This window comes from Staurois parvus, unplaced genomic scaffold (genome assembly GCF_062004578.1).
Source record: "Staurois parvus isolate SC_StPar_1 unplaced genomic scaffold, SC_StPar_1.0 ptg000349l, whole genome shotgun sequence".
NCBI lineage: Eukaryota > Metazoa > Chordata > Amphibia > Anura > Ranidae > Staurois > Staurois parvus.
The window spans coordinates 4,724,690-4,745,658 of record NW_028318145.1 but is presented as its reverse complement, the minus strand read 5'-3'; the positions used below and the strand labels follow the sequence as shown (position 1 = coordinate 4,745,658).

At 41.2% G+C, this 20,969-nt stretch overlaps 1 protein-coding gene across 1 annotated transcript in view; it reads right to left on the bottom strand.

Annotated features, from left to right (window-relative positions):
* Nucleotides 1-20,969, bottom strand: part of LOC149456761 (propionyl-CoA carboxylase alpha chain, mitochondrial-like) — a gene marked incomplete at its 3' end in the record, with an annotated part of 701,434 nt that overhangs the window by 297,296 nt on the left and 383,169 nt on the right. Inside the window, exons 13-14 of the mRNA XM_089684514.1 lie at nt 12,826-12,969; nt 9,154-9,228 (exon numbers count right to left, since the gene is read on the bottom strand). Of these exons, the coding sequence (XP_089540640.1) occupies nt 9,154-9,228; nt 12,826-12,969 (219 nt within the window). The remainder of the gene's footprint in view (nt 1-9,153; nt 9,229-12,825; nt 12,970-20,969) is intronic.

Below are 20,969 nucleotides of genomic sequence, written 5' to 3'. Positions count from 1 at the left end.
TCTCCTGCAGACTCTTCCCAAATTATGGCTCTCGCATACAGCTGGCCACTAGCACACAGCTAGTCTGGCTTCCACCTCTCCTTGGTGGAGCCCTCCTGACTCTGTCTGCCGGGGTGGAGACCTCCTGACTCTTTTCTGCCGGGGTGGAGCCCAGAACCCTGGTCCTGACCCTAGAAGATTGCCCTGCACACCTAAGCAATGAGTATCCTGTCCATTTCCAAAACCTGGTCCCAGAATTGGAGATTTCATCACTCCCAAATCGCTTTTGAAATCCCCAGGCTCCAGGTCCCAAAATGGACCTTACAAACAAAGGAGGATCCAGGGTGACAGATCGCCACACTGTCACTATATATATATATATACACACACACACACACACACACACACTATATTGCCAAAAGTATTGGGACGCCTGCCTTTACACGCACATGGACTTTAGTGTCCTCTCAGTCTTAGGGTTCAATATTGAGTTGGCCCACCCTTTTGCAGCTATAACAGCTTCAACTCTTCTGGGAAGGTTGTCCACAAGGTTTAGGAGTGTCTATGGGAATGTTTGACCATTCTTCCAGAAGTGCATTTGTGAGGTCAGGCAATGATGTCAGACGAGAAGGCCTGGCTCGCCGTCTCCACTCTAATGCATCCCAAAGGTGTTCTGTCGGGATGAGGTCAGGACTCTGTGCAGGCCAGTCAAGTTCCTCCTCCCCAAACTTGCCCATGCATGTCTTTATGGACCTTGCTTTGTGCACTGGTGCGCAGTCATGTTGGAACAGGAAGGGGCCAACCCCAAACCATTCCCACAAAGATGGGGCATGAAACTGTCCAAAATGTTTGGTATGCCGACACCTTAAAGAGTTCCTTCACTAGAACTTAACGGCCAAGCCCAACCCTTGAAAAACAACCCCACACCATAATCCCCCCTCCACCAAACGTTACACTTGGCACAATGCATTCAGGAAAGTACTGTTCTCCTGGAAACTACCAAACCCAGAAACAACCATCGAATTGCCAGACAGAGAAGAATGATTTGTCACTCCAAGGAACATCTCTACTGCTCTGGAGTCCAATGGCGGCGTGCTTTACACCACTGCACCCGACGCTTTGCATTGCACTTGGTGATGTAAGGCTTGGATGCAGTTGCTTGGCCATAGAAACTCATTCCATGAAGCTATCTATGCACTGTTGTGCTAATCTGAAGGCCACATGAAGTTTGGAGGTCTTTAGCTATGGACTCTGTAGACAGTTGACGACATTTGCGCACTGTGCGCTTCAGAATGCACTGACCCCACTCTGTCATTTTATGTGGCCTACCACTTTGTGGCTGAGTTGCTGTTGTTCCCAGTTGATTCCACTTTGGTAAAATACCACTAACAGTTGACCGTGGAATATTTAGCAGCAAGTGTACCACACTTGAATTCACTGAGCTACTGAGAGCGACCCATTCTTTCACAAATGTTTGCAGAAGCAATCGCCATGCCTAGGTGCTTTATTTTATACACCTGTGGCCACAGAGGTGACAGGAACACCTGAATCCAAATCCAAACATACATACAGGTGAAACTCAAAAAATTAGAATATTGTGCAAAAGTTCATTTATTTCAGTAATGCAACTTAAAAGGTGAAACTAATATATGAGAGACTCATTACATGCAAAGCAAGATAGTTCAAGCCGTGATTTGTCATAACTGTGATGATTATGGCTTACATGTCAAGGTCCTACCTTTTCCCTGAGGTTATGTTACTCCATGTGCTGGCGTCCATCTTGGATTCTGCTGTGCATGGTGGGAATCCTTTTATGCCTTCAGGTCTCTGTGGTCCATCCCCCAGAGGGGTGTGGCTGATGACATATAAGCCTGTGGCCCGCACATGCTCTTTGCACTTGTGTCTTGGTGTTGCTATTACTCTGTTCTGACTCTTGTGACTCTCCTGGTATCTGATTCGGCTTGTGACTCGACTATTCTTTGTATTCTTCTTTGATCTGACCCTCTGTTGCTGAACCCGGCTCGTGACCTGTGATTCTCGTCTGCTGTCCTGTACTGTTTTGTCCTGTTGTTGTTGACCCGGCTTGTCTGACTACTCTTTTGTCTCTTCCACCAGCTACACGCCATTGGCGGCGGCCATTACCGCAGCTGAGGTTTCTCGGGGGCAGCGACCTGGTTCCTGGCTGCGTCAAGTCCATCCCCACCATCAGGGGCCCTGGTGAAGGGCAGCCTGGGACTTAGACTCCGTGCCCTGAGGGACTTCGGTCTGTGGGTGGTGGTTGTCGTCAGCCAGTGCGTTACATTGTTAGGCCTGCCTGTCCGTTCCTCGGCCCCTGCCCTGACATTACAGCTCATGAAAACCCCAAATCCACAAGCTCAGAAAATTAGAATATTGTGAAAAGGTGCAATATTCTAGGCTCAAAGTGTCACACTCTAATCAGCTAATTAAGCTATAACACTTTCAAAGGGTTCCTGAGCCTTTAAATGGCCTCTCAGTCTGGTTCAGTAGGAATCACAATCATGGGAAAGACTGTGACCTGATAGTTGTGCAGAAAACCATTATTGACACCCTCCATAAGGAGGGAAAGCCTCAAAAGGTAATTGCAAAAGAAGTTGGATGTTCCCAAAGTGCTGTATCAAAGCACATTAATAGAAAGTTATGTGGAAAGGAATAGTGTGGAAGAAAAAGGTGCACAAGCAGCAGTGATGACCGCAGCCTGGAGAAGATTGTCAGGAAAAGGCCATTCAAAAGTGTTGGGGACTTTCACAAGGAGTGAACTGAGGCTGGAGTCAGTGCATCAAGAGCCACCACACACAGACGGATCCTGGACATGGGCTTCAAATGTCTTATTTCTCTTGTCAAGCCGCTCCTGAACAACAAACGTCAGAATTGTCTTACCTCGGCTAAAGAAATACAGACCTGGTCTGTTGCTCAGTGGTCCAAAGTCCTCTTTTCTGATGAGAGCAATTTTTGCATCTCATTTGGAAACCAAGGAGTATGGAGGAAGAATGGAGAGGCACACACTGCAAGATGCTTGAAGTCTAGTGTGACGTTTCCACAGTCTGTGTTGATTTGGAGAGCCATGTCATCTGCTGGTATTGGTCCACTGTGCTTCATTAAGTCCAGTGTCAACGCAGCCGTCTACCAGGAGATTTTGGAGCACTTCATGCTTCCTTCCACAGACGAGCTTTATGGGGATGCTGACTTCATTTTCCAGCAGGACTTGGCACCTGCCCATACTGCCAAAAGCACCAAAACCTGGTTCAATGACCTTGGGATTACTGTGTTTGAATGGCCAGCAAACACAACTGACCTGAACCCCATAGAAAATCTATGGGGCATTGCCAAGAGAAAGATGAGAGACATGAGACTGAACAATGCAGAAGAGCTGAAGGCCGCTATTGAAGCATCCTGGTCTTCCATAACAGCAGTATGCTGATAGGCTGATAGCTTCCATGCCACACTGCATTGAGGCAGTAATTACTGCAAAAGGGGCCCAAACCAAGTACAAGTACATATGCATGTTATACTTTTCAGAGGTCCGATATTGTTCTATGTACAATCCTTGTTTTATTGATTGCATGTAATATTCTAATTTTCTGAGATTGTGGATTTGGGATTTTCATAAGCTGTAAACCATAATCATCACAATTATGACAAATCACGGCTTGAACTATCTTGCTTTGCATGTAATGAGTCTATATTATATATTTTAATATCACGGTGTGCCTTCACCCTCCCCCCTCCTCCCCCCTTGCCACGTTCTCATCCTACACAGCCTCAGAAGCCAGGTAGTGCAGGATGGGGGGAGGGGACCCCCCCCCCGCAAGGACACCCCAGCGGTAGGCTGCCAAGGTGTCTCTGCGAGCTCTGCGCCCACTGGTGACAAAGGCCACGCTCCCTCAGCATGGCCCGAGTCGAGGGGACGTGCCTTATTGCCCCGGCAACTTGGTGCTGGGCTGGCCGTTTTCAGGGCAACCCCGAAGCGGTCGGGGAGTTTTAAAAGGCCAGCGCAAAAGCCGGCCAGTCTCTTCCTCCCGCTGCTGTCCCTGGGGCCACCGCTGTCGTGGGAGGTCCAGGTGGGAACTGGGCCTCCGCAGCCATCTCCGCTGAGCGCTCTGCATGAGCCCCCCTCCTCAAAGGTCAGACCCCACAGGCATGACTCCCCCTGCTGTTCCTGGCCGCTGCAAGGGCCCCTGTCCGTTGATTGCTGGGCCCCTTTTGAAGCTGGCCACTGTGAGGGCCCCTGCCTGCTGATCGCTGGGCCCCTGGAGAAGCTGGCCGCTGTGAGAGCCCCTGCCTGCTGATCACTGGACCCCTGGAGAAGTGGGCACCTGGGAGGGCCCCTGCCTACTAATCACTGCTGTCCCCTGAAAAGCTGGCCACCGTGAGGGCCGCCGTCCGTTGCTGTGGGTCCCTGGCAAGCCGTCCTGTCTGCTTATCTTTGGGCCCCTGGGAAGCCGTCCTGTCTGCAGATCGCTGGGCCCCTGGGAAGCCGTCCTGCCTGCTGACTCTGAAAGCTGCCTGCTGCTGAGCGTCCGCAAGTCGCCTACCCCCCCTGGAAGCCGCCTGCTGCTGAGCACCTGCAAGACGCCTATCGTAAGTGTACCTAGAAGCCATGAACTGTCCCTGCTGTGCGCACAGACCACCCGTGTCCTGAACTGTCCCTGTTGTGCGCACCGGCCACCCGTGTCCTAAACTGTCCCTGTTGTGCGCACCGACCACCCGTGTCCTGAACTGTCCCTGTTGTGCGCACTGACCACCCGTGTACTGAACTGTACCTGTTGTGCGCACCAACCACCCGTGTCCTGAACTGTCCATGGTGCACTCCCAGACTACCCTTACTTGAACCGCCCCCATGGCGTGCCTGGAGTATAGCTACCTGTGATGCCCCTGAGTGCTTGAGCCATCGCTACCTGCTGAGTGCCCGTGTGCCTGATGTCGTCCCTAGCACGCTGTGTTGAGGGGAGCCTCCACAGCCAGAGTTCCGTTGAATCCCCGTGAGCCTGATGTTGCCCCTATTATGCTGTGTGGGAGCTGTGTTGAGGGAAGCCTCCACAGCCAGAGTCCTGTTGAGTCCCTGTGGGCCTGATGTTGCCCCTAGTATGCTGTGTGGGAGCTGTGTTGAGGGCAGCCTCCACAGCCAGAGTCCCGTTGAATCCACGTGAGCCCGCTTACCGTGGGTGTCCCTACAAGCCGCATGTCGCGGAGTGCCATGAACTGTCCTGATTGAGTGTCTTGCATAGTTCAATAAAGCTTTGTGTGTTCCCCATCTTCTTTGCATGTTCTGTCCTGCTTACGCTCCCATCACAATTAGTTTCACCTTTTAAGTTGCATTACTGAAATAAATGAACTTTTGCACAATATTCTAATTTTTTGAGTTTCACCTGTATGTATGTTTGGATTTGGATTCAGGTGTTCCTGTCACCTCTGTGGCCACAGGTGTATAAAATAAAATAAATGAACTTTTGCATGATATTCTAATTTTTCGAGTTTCACCTGTGTACAGTTAGGTCCATATATATTTGGACACAGGCACAATTTTAGTTTTTATTTTCAGATATTTACCAAAACATATTCAAGCTATAGTTATATAATGGATATGGGATGAAAGTGCACACTCTCAGGTTTAATTTGAGGGTATGTACATACAAACTGGAGGAAAGGTTTAGGAATTACTGCTGATCCTACATCATGTGTTCAAAGGAGCTGTCCATGTAAAAGAAACAGGCCATTGTAAGGCTTCAAAAACAAAATAAATAGCAGCAACATTAGGAGTGGCCAAATCAACAGATTGGTACATTCTGAGGAAAGAAGAACACACTGGTGAGCTCAGCAACATAAAAAGACATGGACGTCCACGGAAGAAAACACTGGTGGATGATCACAAGATCCGCTCTATGGTAAAGTAAAACCATTCACAACAACCAGACAAGTGAAGGACACTCTCCTGGAGGTGGGCGTATCATTGTCAGATTCTACAATAAAGAGAAGAATTCACGAGAGCAAATACAAAAGGTTCACCACAAGGTGCAAACCATTCATAAGCCTGAAGAATAGAAAAGCCAGATTAGACTTTGTAAAACAAAACATCTAAAATAGCCAGTTCTGGAAAATCATTCTTTGGACGGATGAAACGAAGATTAATCTGTACCAGAATGATGGGAAGAAAAAAGTGTGGAGAAGGCTTGGAACAGCTCATGATCCAAAGCACACAAGGTCATCTGTAAAACATGGTGGAGGCAGTGTGATGGCATGGGCATGCATAGCTTCCAGTGGCACTGGGTCATTGGTGTTTATTGATGATGTGACAGAAGACAAAAGCAGCTGGAAGAATTCTGCAGTGTTTAGAGAGATACTGTCAGCCCAGATTCAGCCAAATGCAACAAAATTGATTGGGAGGGTGCTTCACAGTACAAATGGACAATGATCCAAAACACACTGCAAAAGCAACCCTGGAGCTTTTGAAGGAAAGAAAGCGGAATATTTTGCAATGGCCGAGTCAAACACCTGATCTCAACCCAATTGAGCATGCATTTCACTTGCTGAAGACAAAACTAAAAGGCAAAAAGACCCACAAACAAAGAACAACTGAAGACAGCTGCAGTTAGAGCCTGGCAAAGCATCAGAAAGAAGGAAACCCAGTCTTTGGTAATGCCCATGGGTTGCAGGCTTCAAGCAGTCATTGCCAGTAAAGGATTCTCAACAAAACATTAAAAATTAACATTTTATTTATGATTATATTCTTTTGTCCAATTACTTTTGGTCCCTTGAAAAAGGGGGGATGGCTACTCTTAAGAGCTGTAATTACTAAACTCTTCCTCCAATTTGGATGTACATACCCTCAAATTAAACCTGAGAGTGTGCACTTTCAGCCCATATCCATTATATAACTATAGCTTGAATATGTTTTGCGAATACCTAAAAAAAAATAAAATTGTGCCTGTGTTCAAATATATATGGACCTAACTGTATACATACACACACACACACTAACATATATACCTACACATACACGTAGAAATCATTGAAGTGGCATTAAACCATAAGCTGAAAATGTAATATATTGCAGTTTACCAAGCGCATTAGATGTGGTGGCAGTATTAGGTTTCCTTTTTTGGACTTTTTCCCTCTATTTACACCTGGTGATATGGCCAGTAAAACACCTCCTGTATGAGTGTCTATACTCTGGATGAAGGAACAACAGAGACATAAATGGACAGCAACAATGTCATTCAGGGAGAGGGGAGTGTTAAATGCACTAGCAGATTTAGACACACTAACAAATTGAAGCCAAACTCCAGCTAACATTTTATAGGCAGTTACAACAACAGTTTTGTTACTTTTGGGATAAAGGTTTTACATAATTAAAAGCTGATCATTGTGAACACCCCTGCAATATCTGTAAGATAGCTTGTTCTGTTGAAAAATAGACTGTCTACATCCGCAAGTGAAAATAAAGGAAAGCAAACCTAAAAAAGAAAAAATGAATAAAGCCACGACATCTAAGAACTGGGTAGGAACAATATAATAAATGTCTGCTTTGGGGTTTATTTAACTGCCACATATATTCTATAATGCTATAATGGCCTATACATGTATCTATTGACAATTCATGTGAATAGGACTTTTATAGCATTGGTACTTGTGCTTCTGGCATAACAATTCTTAATAAATCATTAAAAACTTAGTTAATTGAAAACTCAGTCTTAAGGAAGGAACTCTGTGAAAACATAATTAACTGGCTTGCAATTAATTCCATGATAAGACAAAAAAGGATGCTGCTGACTCAGTATATCTATTTTAATGTTCACAGAACAACATAACACACTATGAAATGGGGCATTAGCACTATAGGTAATGCCCTCACTACAGCCTCTAGCATAATTAAAGAGCATTTTGCCTGTACAGGAATATCCCATGTGAAGCTTTCAGGCATTTCCCACCCTGCATTTTCAATTCAACCTCTCCCTCAAAACACAAATCCCAGCCCGCCATGTCTACCTGACATGTGACAGCCCATTCTGATTAAATGCTTGCAAGGGAGGGGACAAGAGGGCCTCCATGACAGGCCAAAAGTGATCACCATGGAGATACATAATTACAGCTGTCAACGCATCTACTGTCCTGCTGGCATCAATTTGATTGCTCCTAGCAATAATGATAGACAAAGCTTAGTGTGCACTCCTCAGCACCCAATCACTTCTTCCATCCCTTGTTTCATTAGCAGCTGACTTGCTAAATTCATACAAGCAAATAGCAGCAGTACACAGAATATTTAAGACATAATTGTTTTTTTTTTTTCTTCTTTATACAGATAACTTGCAAGCACAAATGTTTTTACACAAAACTCCTGCTGCAGCATTAATTGAAGAAAGATTTGGTGGGACATTGACCATAGGGGGTATGGTTTTGTCCATTATCACTTGTACTTTCAACAGGTCTCACATTTGAAAACTGCAAATTGCAAAAACTTGCAAGGGCAAAATGTTTGACATCGTGTTAGCTATTAAAATGTAGAACATATAGAGGGGGGAGCCTGAATAATTAACACACATTTTAATTCAATGAATTGTTGCATGATGCTCACAAGTGATGTTTAAGCACAACCTCTAATGTATGTTTTCTTTTCTAATATTTAGCAAGACATAATGCCTGTTAAGCCCTTGCAATTTTTGTTCTGCTTGCAGGCTTTGAACACAGCATGAAGTCTTTGAGCTAGGAAAGGGTCAGGTCCCATTAGAAAGAATATGGGAAAAACAATTTTAAGAAGTGAAATAAATCACATATTCAATAACATCCTTACATTTTGAATTCTTTCCTTTTTTCATGCAAGTAATCAGCCTGAGTAATAGCACACACAGATGGCATAGCCTTGTCAATGCGCAGGCAAAGGCACACACAGTAACACCACAATTTTACTTTTATTACAAAGAAAAGGGAGACCTTTATATTCTTTTTTATGTAGCAGAACATTGTCAAACAAATAGTTTAATCAGAAATGTTAAGCAAAATCATCTGTATAAAATATGCTTCATAAGCAGCATTCTGACTGCTCCAAGGAGTAAACCTACGTCACTACCGAGCTCACTAAAACCTTTTCAAAAATACAAATTTATTTCACTAAGAACAAGGAAAACACATTCACAAATAACTTTTATAAATATCACATACCCCAAGCAAATGAAGTGGTTCTTGATACTGAGAAAGACGACCAATTGATGGTAGGCCAAAGGATTTATATGGATCCTAAAAAACATACATAGGAATGCAATATTAGGAAATTTCTGAGGTTTTAAAGATCAGCACTATTAACTTTTGTTTTTTTATGAAAGCTAGTTCGTCAACTAGCAATTTCCTGACAAGTTTATTTAAACTTCTTCAAAGATATGGTTTAAAGTATAATTAAAGACATATTTTTCTTTTTCAGTGCAGTGGAATTAGAACATCTGTCGGGTTTTTATTGCTGTCTCTGTCCCGTTAGGGAGATTCACCCTCTCTGTCTTGTGTACTATTATCATTGAAAGTGAAAATAAAATCCCAAATTTTGGGTGGTCGCCAGAACAGGAACAGAGAGGACATCTTACACTGGGGACACTAGTTCTGTTGACACGGATAACAATGGGAAACAGATGGCAAAATTATCCCCTGACAGCGGATATAAAACCAGGGCTTTTTTTTCTCAGACAATACAGGTACAGGAGCTACCAGAAGAGGTACGTTGTCCCTTGAAAAGTGAATGAAGAAAAGCCTTGGTTATAACCCTCCCTTACTAAATCAAAAATAGGTATTGCTAAACAGAACATGATTTCTCAGTCCTGTGCCAGAATATCAAGACTACATTGCACTGTCATATAGATGTGTTTTTGCTGTCAACAGATGCTGCTCGGAAATCTTTCATGCTTATTAATGAGTATGACTAATCAGTTTCCTGTCCATTTCAGTGTAACTGTCAATGGCTACCACAGCATTCCAGGGTGGGTAAAAAGAAAAAAAAATTACTTTTGCAGCACAAAAAAACAACTACCTTAACCCATAGTGCTGATTCTGTGGCATTACACAGAGGCCAGAGTGAACAAAGTAAATTACAATTTGACATGTTTAAAGCAAAACATATTTATTGCAAAGCCTCTTAACTATAAAAGGCCATTGTCATTATGAAGTGTAGAACATGTGTCAACTGACGACAGGGTCTGGCAGCCTGGACATTATTCACTGGGAACCAAATCTACTCTGAAGCTTGGTAAGTGTATCCAATTTTAATAAGACCTACAAAACACTGTAGTTAGTTAAATATGAAAGAATATGTAAACCCAATATTTCATATTCCCAATATGTGCCTGCTGTACCATGTAATTGTATGAAAAAGTATCCTGTTCTCTTTGCATTGCTTCCTTTGTGGGAAATCCCTGGTGTTCTTGATAGTCCCTCTGCTTTCCTAATAAAAACTGACCACACTAGGCATGAGAGCACAGCATGATCAGTTTTCTGGCTGTGTTGGTAGCTAATGCAATGATCAGGCTTGTCCTGATGCCCCTCCTGCACAGCCATTCACTGTTCGCCATTTCTCCTGAGTTTCTTATGCAGCTGAGAACAGAGGGTATAGGGTCACCTATAAAAAAAAGAAAATGTGTTTATATTTTTTTTTATATATCTATACACAAATGTTGTGCCTTTCATGTTTATTTTAAAACTGAATGGGTTGATTTACAAGGTGAAATTTAAACATACTTTAGCCCTAGACAGATCGAATCATAGGTATGCTGTTTTCCATATTGGGAGGGGGGGGGGCTTACAGTGGGGTTTGAAAGTTTGGGCACCCCAGCTAAAAATTTGTATTAATGTGCATAAAGAAGCCAAGGAAAGATGGAAAAATCTCCAAAAGGCATCAAATTACAGATTAGACATTCTTAAAATATGTCAACAAAAGTTAGATTTTATTTCCATCATTTACACTTTCAAAATAACAGAAAACAAAAAAATGGCGTCTGCAAAAGTTTGGGCACCCTGCAGAATTTATAGCATACACTGCCCCCTTTGCAAAGCTGAGACCTGCCAGTGTCATGGATTGTTCTCAATCATCGTCTGGGAAGACCAGGTTATGTCAATCTCAAAGGTTTTAAATACCCAGACTCATCTGACCTTGCCCCAACAATCAGCACCATGGGTTCTTCTAAGCAGTTGTCTAGAAAATTGAAACTGAAAAAAGTTGACGCTCACAAAGCTGGAGAAGGCTATAAGAAGATAGCAAAGCGTTTTCAGATGTCAATATCCTCTGTCCGGAATGTAATTAAGAAATGGCAGTCATCAGGAACAGTGCAAGTTAAAGCAAGATCTGGAAGACCAAGAAAAAAATATCAGACAGAACAGCTCGCAGGATTGTGAGAAAAACAATTCAAAACCCACGTTTGACTGCACGATCCCTCCAGAAAGATCTGGCAGACACTGGAGTTGTGGTACACTATTCCACTATAAAGAGATACTTGTACAAATATGGTCTTCATGGAAGAGTCATCAGAAGAAAACCTCTTCTACGTCCTCACCACAAAAATCATCATTTGAACTTTGCAAATGAACATATAGACAAGCCTGATGCATTTTGGAACAAGTTCTGTGGACCGATGAGGTTAAAATTGAACTTTTTGGCCGGAATGAGCAAAGGTACGTTTGGAGAAGAAGGGGTACAGAATTTAATGAAAAGAACCTCTGTCCAACTGTTAAGCATGGGGTTGGATCAATCATGCTTTGGGGTTGTGTTGCAGCCAGTGGCACAGGGAACATCTCACGAGTAGAAGGAAAAATGGATTCAATAAAATTTCTGCAAATTTTGGATGGTAACTTGATGCCATCTGTGAAAAAGCTGAAGTTAAAGAGAGGATGGCTTCTACAAATGGATAATGATCCTAAACACACCTCGAAATCCACGGGGGATTACATCAAGAGGCGTAAACTGAAGGTTTTGCCATGGCCTTCACAATCTCCTGACCTCAACATAATTGAAAATCTATGGATAGACCTTAAAAGAGCAGTGCGTGACAGACAGCCCAGAGATCTCAAAGAACTGGGAGACGTTTGTAAGGAAGAATGGGTAAAGATACCTCAAACAAGAATTGAAAGACTCTTGGCTGGCTACAAAAAGCGTTTACAAGCTGTGATACTTGCCAAAGGGGGCAGTACAAGATATTAACTCTGCAGGGTGCCCAAACTTTTGCAGATGCCATTTTTTTGTTTTCTGTTATTTTGAAAGTGTAAAAGATGGAAATAAAATCTAACTTTTGTTGACATATTATAAGAATGTCTAATCTGTAATTTGATGCCTTTTGGAGATTTTTCCATCTTTCCTTGGCTTCTTTATGCACATTAATACAAATTTTTAGCTGGGGTGCCCAAACTTTCGATCCCCACTGTATATGATTATATAGATTTAGCCAGGAGGGTTTGTATTGATCTCTAACTAAACATGTACTTATCCTTTAACTCAGCATATTGCACAGGCATCTAGAGTAGACTGGAAACTAGACTTTCAGTACCAGTTATTGTATGGTTCAAACAGCAGGAGCCCCTATTAAAAGTGATTATAATATCTGGCTGTATAACCTGGATGCCTTCAACCACAAGGGGGATTCTCAACAGTTCATTAGCTATATTTCTGTGATTACTTAAAATCAGAAAAAAAATATTCATATCAATCTAACAATAATACAATGTAAAAGAAAATGATCCTTTAAAACGTCCCATAGACTGCAAATAGTCACTGTAAATTCTTCACTTCACCTTGGTCACATGATGCGTCACATTACAATGTCAGAGTTCTGAGCAAGATCAGCCATTAGCAGCGCTTTTTACCTCTGCATAGACACGACATTCAACTGCCCAGCCATTTATGGGGACATCAGCCTGTCTGTGCTTCAAAGGGTAACCCTTGGCGACACGGATCATTTCTTGGACAAGGTCCAGGCCAGTAATGCATTCTGTGATGGGATGTTCAACCTGCAATGTCACAACTGTCAATCAGAAGATGCAGATAACAAATGGAGATAAGGTATTTTATGAAAAGGTCTGTGTTTAGAGGACACATTTTAAGAGGTCAAAGATTTGCAATAAACATGTTCACGTTTAGACAAATAAATGCATAAAATATACATGTTTATACAAATATACAAGTACAGCTCTGCCATTTACTACATGCAAAATTAGGGGGAAAGAAAGAAAAATAATATCTTCAGTCCCTTGATAGCTAGATATAAAACTGTGCATTAATCTTGCAATCTGTTGTACTGTAAATGTACCACTTTAGAACACTTATCATCATGCTGTTCTGCTATGCTCAACATGGCAAGCATGGGAGCAGCTCATGATTTCCTGTACAACTAGTCTTTTCCAAGTCTCAGCCATTCGCCTGCTTTCACTAACCTGTCCTGACAAGAAACCAGATTAGCGTAATCTTGCATCAGGGCAATGTAGCAGAAATGAGCAGATGGATCCTTTCGGTTTTTTTCCCTCATGACTTATCTGTGTGGTGCTTAGCATGCACAACAGCAGAGATGGACAGTAAATCAGCTAATAGAAAATTATTGAAAAAGGTTTTCGAAAGATGTCATTGTGGGAATGTCCCCAGTCTTCCACACCATCCCTATAGTAACTAGTTTACAGCACTATGTGCTAGGCTGTAAACTATCACAAGCACATGGGTGGTATAAGTGATACAATTAATTCAAAATCATCATATCCATCACTAATACAACTTTACTAGGACAAAGAATATACAACACTAGCAAAAATGTTAAAAAGTTATATAAATCATCAAGGAATGGAAAGACAGAAACAGATTAGACCTACAAAAATAGCTTTCTAAAACTTTAAATAAGGTATCTAAAATGAACATATACATTACTGTGCAAAAGTTTTAGGCAGGAGTATAAATGCTGTAAATTTAGGCCTGTTGCACAGGGGAGTTTTTTACTGAACTGAAATGAGATGCATTGTTGTCTATGGGACATTGTACACAGTTCAGTAAATATCAGTAATACAGCACTGAGTACAAAAATAGAAAATTATTCATTTGCGTGCAGTAATTTAATTGTGTGTTTACTCGTTTAGGCCCCTTGCACACAAGCATCACAATTTACTGATGATGTTTACTCAGGAACTTGTGATGCCTGTGTGCAAGGGGCCACAATACTGGCAATGAAGAAGTATTTTACTCAACTACAGTGCTCAGCATAAATGAGTACACCCCAACAAATTTGTCAGAAAACCTTTATTTCCTTTTCATAATTAACATTTTCTATGGGACACTATACTACAAAATACTCCCACAAATGTGGGCCATTGATTGCAAACAAGATTTGTTAATTTGCACCCACAAAAAAGTATTTTCCTAACAAATTCATTCAAAACCATGTTGCAAAAAAGAATACACCCCAACAAAAGTCTTAGGAGCAAAGCTAAATATTAGACAACAAAATCCTAATTACCAAGAATTCAACTACAGGTGAGTCTAATTCTCCATTAAACGATGTCCAGCAGACAGTTGTTTATTAAAGGGTGTTACTTAACAAAGAATACCCCTTCCTAGTTCATGCTGTCAGCCATGGCACCACATGGAAGAGAAATGTCACAAGGCCTGAGAAGGAAAATAATTTCTTTACACAAGAAAGCTGAAGGTTACAAGAAGATCAGCAAAGCTTTACTTATCCGTCAGAATACTGGAAAAACTGATACAAAAATGTAACAAAGATGGAACTGCAACCATCTTACAGAGACATCCAGGCTGTTCATGGAAGTTAACACCTCAACAGGAGCGTCTTCTGATGAGAAGTGAAGAAAATCGCCATGCAAGCTCACTGCAGTTAGCTAAAGAAAGTCAAACTGGGGTGATCATTTCCTATGACACAATATGGCATATACTGCAGAGGAATGCCATGCATGTGTGTCATCCACGAAGGAAGCCTCTCCTGAAGCCCATGTACAAAAAAGCCCACCTAGAATTTGTCAGGGCCCATGACAAAGAAGATGACTACTGGGACTCTGTACTCTGGAGTGATGAGACCAAGATAAATGTTTTTGGAACTGATGGCTTCAAAACTGTATGTCATTGCAAAGTTGAGGTGTACAAAGAAAAATGCATGGCGACTACAGTGAAACATGGTGGTGGCAGTGTACTTCTGTGGGGCTGAATGAATGTAGGGAAGCTGCATTTCATTGATGTTTTTATGAATCCACAGATGTAATGTTCTATATTGAAAGAGAAGATGCTACCAACACTTCGTGCCCTTGGTCATCGTGCACTTTTCCAGCATGACAATGATTCAAAACACACATCTAAGGCCCCTGTTGAATTTCTGAAGACCAGGGTGAAAGTGATTCAGTGGCCAAGTATGTCTCCTGATCTGGACCCAATCGAACACCTATGGGGAATTCTGAAGAGACAAGTTGAGCATCTCTCTCAATCTAGCATCCAGGCTATAAAATTCTTGAAGAATGTAAAAAGATAGATGTTGCAATATGTTGCCAACTTGTTCATTCCATGCCTAGTAGACTTGGTGCTGTTCTTGCAAATCATGGCGGTCATACAAAATATTAGATGTAGTAGTTTCTGTTGTGGGGTGTATTAATTTTTGCATCGCCTAATTTGAGTAAAACTGAACTTTTTGTAATTAAGTTATATTATTAACCTGAAGCCCCATACACATGATGACGAACGATCGCCCATTTTTTTTTCGCCTGCTAGTCTCACATCAAAAGTGAAAAGGTTACTAAAGATACGAAAATGCTCCTATGAAAGAAAAGAATTTTGAAAGTGATGTCATGTATTGTATTTGTATTGTATTTTCGGATGACTACTATACTGATTAAATGAAAATCGTACGATCTGGTATCGTACAAGAACAATTTTTGTGCTTGTCCCTTCGGATATTGTTGCAAGAATTGTTGTGATCGGCTCTTGAAAGCTGTGTACTAACGATCCAATTATTGGATGATCGGTCCTCTTATGAAAATTTTCGTACAGTTTTTTTAGTGTGTACGGGGCATTACTTTCATGTAATGAGCTAAACAAATGTTCTATAAAGCTCAGTTTTGGCAAAATTTTGGAAATTGTTCTTGTGTTCATTGAGATATTGATGAAAGTCTTACTTTTGAAACGGGGTGTACTCATTTATACGTTTACTCACCTACACTCAACATTACTCAGGTCTTTACACACAGTTTTTGGCCCCTTGCACACAGGCTTCACAAGTTCCTGAGTTAAGGTCAGTAAATTATGACGCACAGGGGCCTAAGAATGCTTTCAGAAATAGAAGTGTCAGGCCTGTTGCACTTGAGAGTAAACAATGCTGAGTTTTTTTCTGATTGAAATGAGATGCATTGTTATCTTTAGGACATTGTACACAGTGTCACAAGTTCCAACATAAACATCAGTAAATTACCCTTGTTGGAGGAACTTTTTTTTCAAATTCAAATGGTCAGGGCTCCTTGTGACTCCTTATGAACATCCTGATGCCATCGTCTGGTAAATTTGAATATCTGACTGCTACAGGTGTTATTTTTTTTCTGACATTTTCTTGATATATTGAATCTCCCTGAAGAAGCGGGCTATTCGAAACGTATCGGAGGAAGATCAGAGAAAGATTTTGAGTTAATTATGTCAACTATGCAAGTTATGTCATCTAGGGATATTCTCAGCAATGTTATCTAATAAGCTTGTTGTCATGCTCAAGCTACATGTCTTAATATGAGCTATGTGAATGATCAAAAATTCCTCCACAACTGTGGTTTTAACATTGTTCAATAAAGCTTAAATCTTTTATATTTTGAGTATTGTTTTTCATTTTGGTATGGTGCCTTTAAAAGCCCCACTAGCTTCATTCAGATAAGGTCTACGTATTTTGCTGTGTCTTAAGGGGTGTGGCACCAGTAAAATCCATCAACAAGGGGTGAGACCATTGGACACACAGGTCTCCCTCTCCCCTTTCTTCCAGCTTATGTCTGGATAGAAAGTGTCTGTGAACAGCAGTTTTCAAGTCTTGCCACAGATTCTCAATTGGATTTAGGTCTGGACTTTGACTGGGCCATTCTAACACATGAATATGCTTTGATCTAAACCATTCCATAGTAGCTCTGGCTGTATGTTTAGGGTTGTTGTCCTGCTGGAAGGTGAACCTAAGCCCCAGTCTCAAGTCTTTTGCAGACTAACAGGTTTTCTTCTAAAACTGCCCTATATTTTTCAGATGATATTTATTTGTAAATATTTTTGAAAACTATTCATCATTTTCCATCCACCTCACGATTATGTGCCGCTTTGTGTTGGTATATCACATAACATCCCAATAAAATATATTTACGTTTTTGGTTGCAACATGACAAAAATGTGGAAAATTTCAAGGGGTATGAATACTTTTTCAAGGCACTGTCTGACACCAGCGTGCAAGGGGCCTTATTTTATTTTTATCAAGTAACAAAACAAAAGTAAATGAACAGAAGAGATATCCAAACCAAACCAAAATTTGGTGTGACCACCCTTTGCCTTGTAAAGGAAATTGTAAATTCTGTATAAAATTGTATTCTATTTTGTATGTTATGCCTATGTATTGTACACAGCACTAATAATGTAACACCCCTTGTTACCATAAAAGTACAACTGCAATATTAATGTATTACCTACGTAATCATGTGCATTACAAAACTTTAAATGGGCAGAATAAACAGAACAGAACTGTTATTTGAAAGATGCAGAGTGTATCTTTTTTAATTTGGATTTACTAATCATTATGAGGATAGGAGTTGCCCATCTATAACATTGCAGTAATAATGTCCAGAACAGATGGCGAGCTTTGCCTAGGAGGGGATTTCCCGGTGACCGTAAGAGTCCGAAAACGAGGTGCCTGAGATGATCTGGGAATTTCTGATAATCATCTGGCTGACGTAAGGCCTTTGCTTACATTTTGAGATATCATACTTCCTTGATTGGTAAGGCATTATTGGGACAAAAGGCACCTATTTTACTCCCCTAATCAAACTCTACTGATTGGCGGTTTTATGTTATGTTGTCACGGTCTACTGTATATCGGAGTGTTACAGATAAAAACAGGAAGAGTAGCGTTGGTTATATGAAGCATACATCTGATGTAATAGAAAATCTAGGAAGCAAAAGGGTATAGGCACATGTACAGAAGAGAGAAGACTAGCCAGTTATTATGAGGAACAAGTAAGGAAATAAAAGGAAAGAGTGTACCCCCAGAAAAGAGGTGTGCTAGAGAATATATGGAACGAAGATGTGGTTCAGCTTATACTGAGCACCTAGATAAATGGTTAAAGTGGACAGAGATCCACAATTGGTAACAGGGTTACCACAAAGGGTAAGGATCCACAAAGACTAAGGATCATGCAGATTAAACAGCTAAAGGAACATCTAGCTATGTGAGCAGGATGGATGAAGGGTGACAGACAATATAACATTAGACATAAGGGGAAATGTTGATGTTAAATTGTGGAAAGAATTTAGGAGTGAGAATCAAAGTGTATAGAAATGTTCTAATTCTTGGCCCTGGCCAAAAGAGAAACAAAAATAGTTCTTGTTTTATTGAGTTACTGTTTTATTGCTGTTGTCTTTGCAGGAATGCCATTCAGCAACAGGCTCTCAGAATATATGTCAGTGTGTGCAGCACTGTTGGATGAGATATTTCATCCGCAGTTAAAAAAACAAAAAAAAAAAAAAAAAAAAACATATATGCCCAAGCCTGAGGTGGTTAGTGGGTGGATCACTCCTATGCTTCACAAGTAATTAAAAAAAATTGGGGGCAGAGATTTCTTCATCCAAATCGATTGATGTGAATAAAGAACATTTAATGTATGCCCACCACTAGAAGTGGGTGGATGCAGGGTGGTATATTCGGGCAAACCACAAACTTTTTCTGGCAAAGATTTCTTCTCTTTTTCATTCACCCCACAGGTTGCATAAAAGAACAAAAAAACAAAACAAAACATGTATATCCAACAAGGACCAGCAACGTACTGGTACATCACTGAGATTTGAATGGTTATACCAGTATGATGCCTGCAGGCATCATCCTGGTATCATTTATTTTTCAGCCGGAGATCGGCTTTCATGTAAAAGCAATCCTAGTGGCTAATTAGCCACAGGATTGCTTTTACAAGAAGCAGGAGATGCCCCCTCCTCCTGTTGCCTTCCATGACTTTCTTGGGCAGCCCGATGCCATTCGGGAACCTGAGAATGCAGCCAGCATTTCCGCCAGCTGACCAGAGACTGGAATGGTGCCAATCATCTCTACAGTCTAAGAAACCGGAAGCTACGAGCATTTCGTCACTTCTGTTTTGCCAGATATAAACAGCGCCATTTTTAAATTGGGAAAGCATCTGATCAGACAGATCTTGGTGAGATCAGATGATTAAACAGCAGAGGAGATATCTAGAGTCTAATAGACCCCAGATTTCTCAGAAAAGAATGCCTGTCACTGCCTACTGCTATCACGGGATATTTACATTCCCTGTGATAACAATAAAAGTTATAAAAAAATTAAAGGGACAGTGTAAAAAAAAAAAATTAACAATTAAAGCACCCTTGTCCTCCATGTGAAATGGCATACGCAAGCGTCAGCCCCGTGTCAGTATGTACACAGCAGTTGCACCATACATGTAAGGTATCGATGTGAATGTCTAATCGAGAGGGCAGTAATTCTAGCAGTATAACTCCTGTGTAAATCTAAAATGGTAGCCTGCAAAGGCTTTTAAAGCATCGCCTATAGATATTAAAAATGCATGCAGTTTGTTGCCGATGCACGGGGCATGCAGTTTTAAAGCATATCAGGTTTGATATCTATTTACTCCGCATACCACCATCTTTTATATTTTACCAACCAATTTGCCAATATATTGTGCTTCTGTGCATTAAAATATAAAAAAAATGTATTTTTATTTTTCTCCTCTGTTCATTTAATTTCCATTTTGTTAATTGATTAAAATAAACTATGAACAATTCTATTTCTGAAAGCATTGTTAATTTACAGCACTTCTTCACACCTAAGGCTTTTGCACAGTACTATATATTTAAACAAGCAGAAAATCCTTTAACATATTGCATATTATTAAACACAGAAATTCAGTAATATTTCAATAACCAGTATTATAGTTATGCTTAACGTTTTAAATTGAAACAGATGGTACAAGTAACATGAAACTATCCATGTACAATAAATTGTGACTTAAAAGTAGCAGTTTTTTTTGCAGACCAGAGAAATATTTGAGTGCCATGAAAAACTACCATTGCGTGGATACAAATCGCTGTGAAACGTCAAAACTTTGTAACATCACTTAGCATTCCAGCATAATGAAAAATGAATCCTGGTCATCAGTATAACCTTGGTTTCAGTAACCAAGGCCACAAAAACAATTAGAGCTACCTTTCCTCACTGGGAAAGCATTGGGACATCTCAGTGACTCATTGCATAGTAAAGCAAACAGAATAATAAGTGTCTCAGACACCCAAGTTGAAAAACTCAGATGCCTGACCTCACTTTTCAGTACTACCGTGAAAACCAAGGCAGCTTGTTCAAGTGCCAGTCTAGCATGTGACTGGATAATGAAGGGAGAGCAACATATATGATGAGTGTAAAGTGTACATCCTTTCTCTCAACATGCGGGAGACCATTGCTTATTAAAGTGGAAGTATAAGCCAATATGTGTATGCTAACATAGTCTTCCCCCTTCGTCTATCTATGCCACATACTGATTAAAAAGGTGTTTACACAGATCTCCTTTACAATCAGCTTTGGGGCTGTCATGTGATCTAGAAGATGCAGTGTCCTTGTGTCAGTGAGTGCCTGCAGCACGAAATGGGATGGAGCAATGGAAGGTGGCAGTTAACTTCACGGCTCCGTGAATTCAGTACTGTTGCCGAACCCTCCGTGACACAAGGAAAGTGCAGCTTCTGGATTATCTGACCGCACCAAGGTAGATTTAAAAAAAAAAGG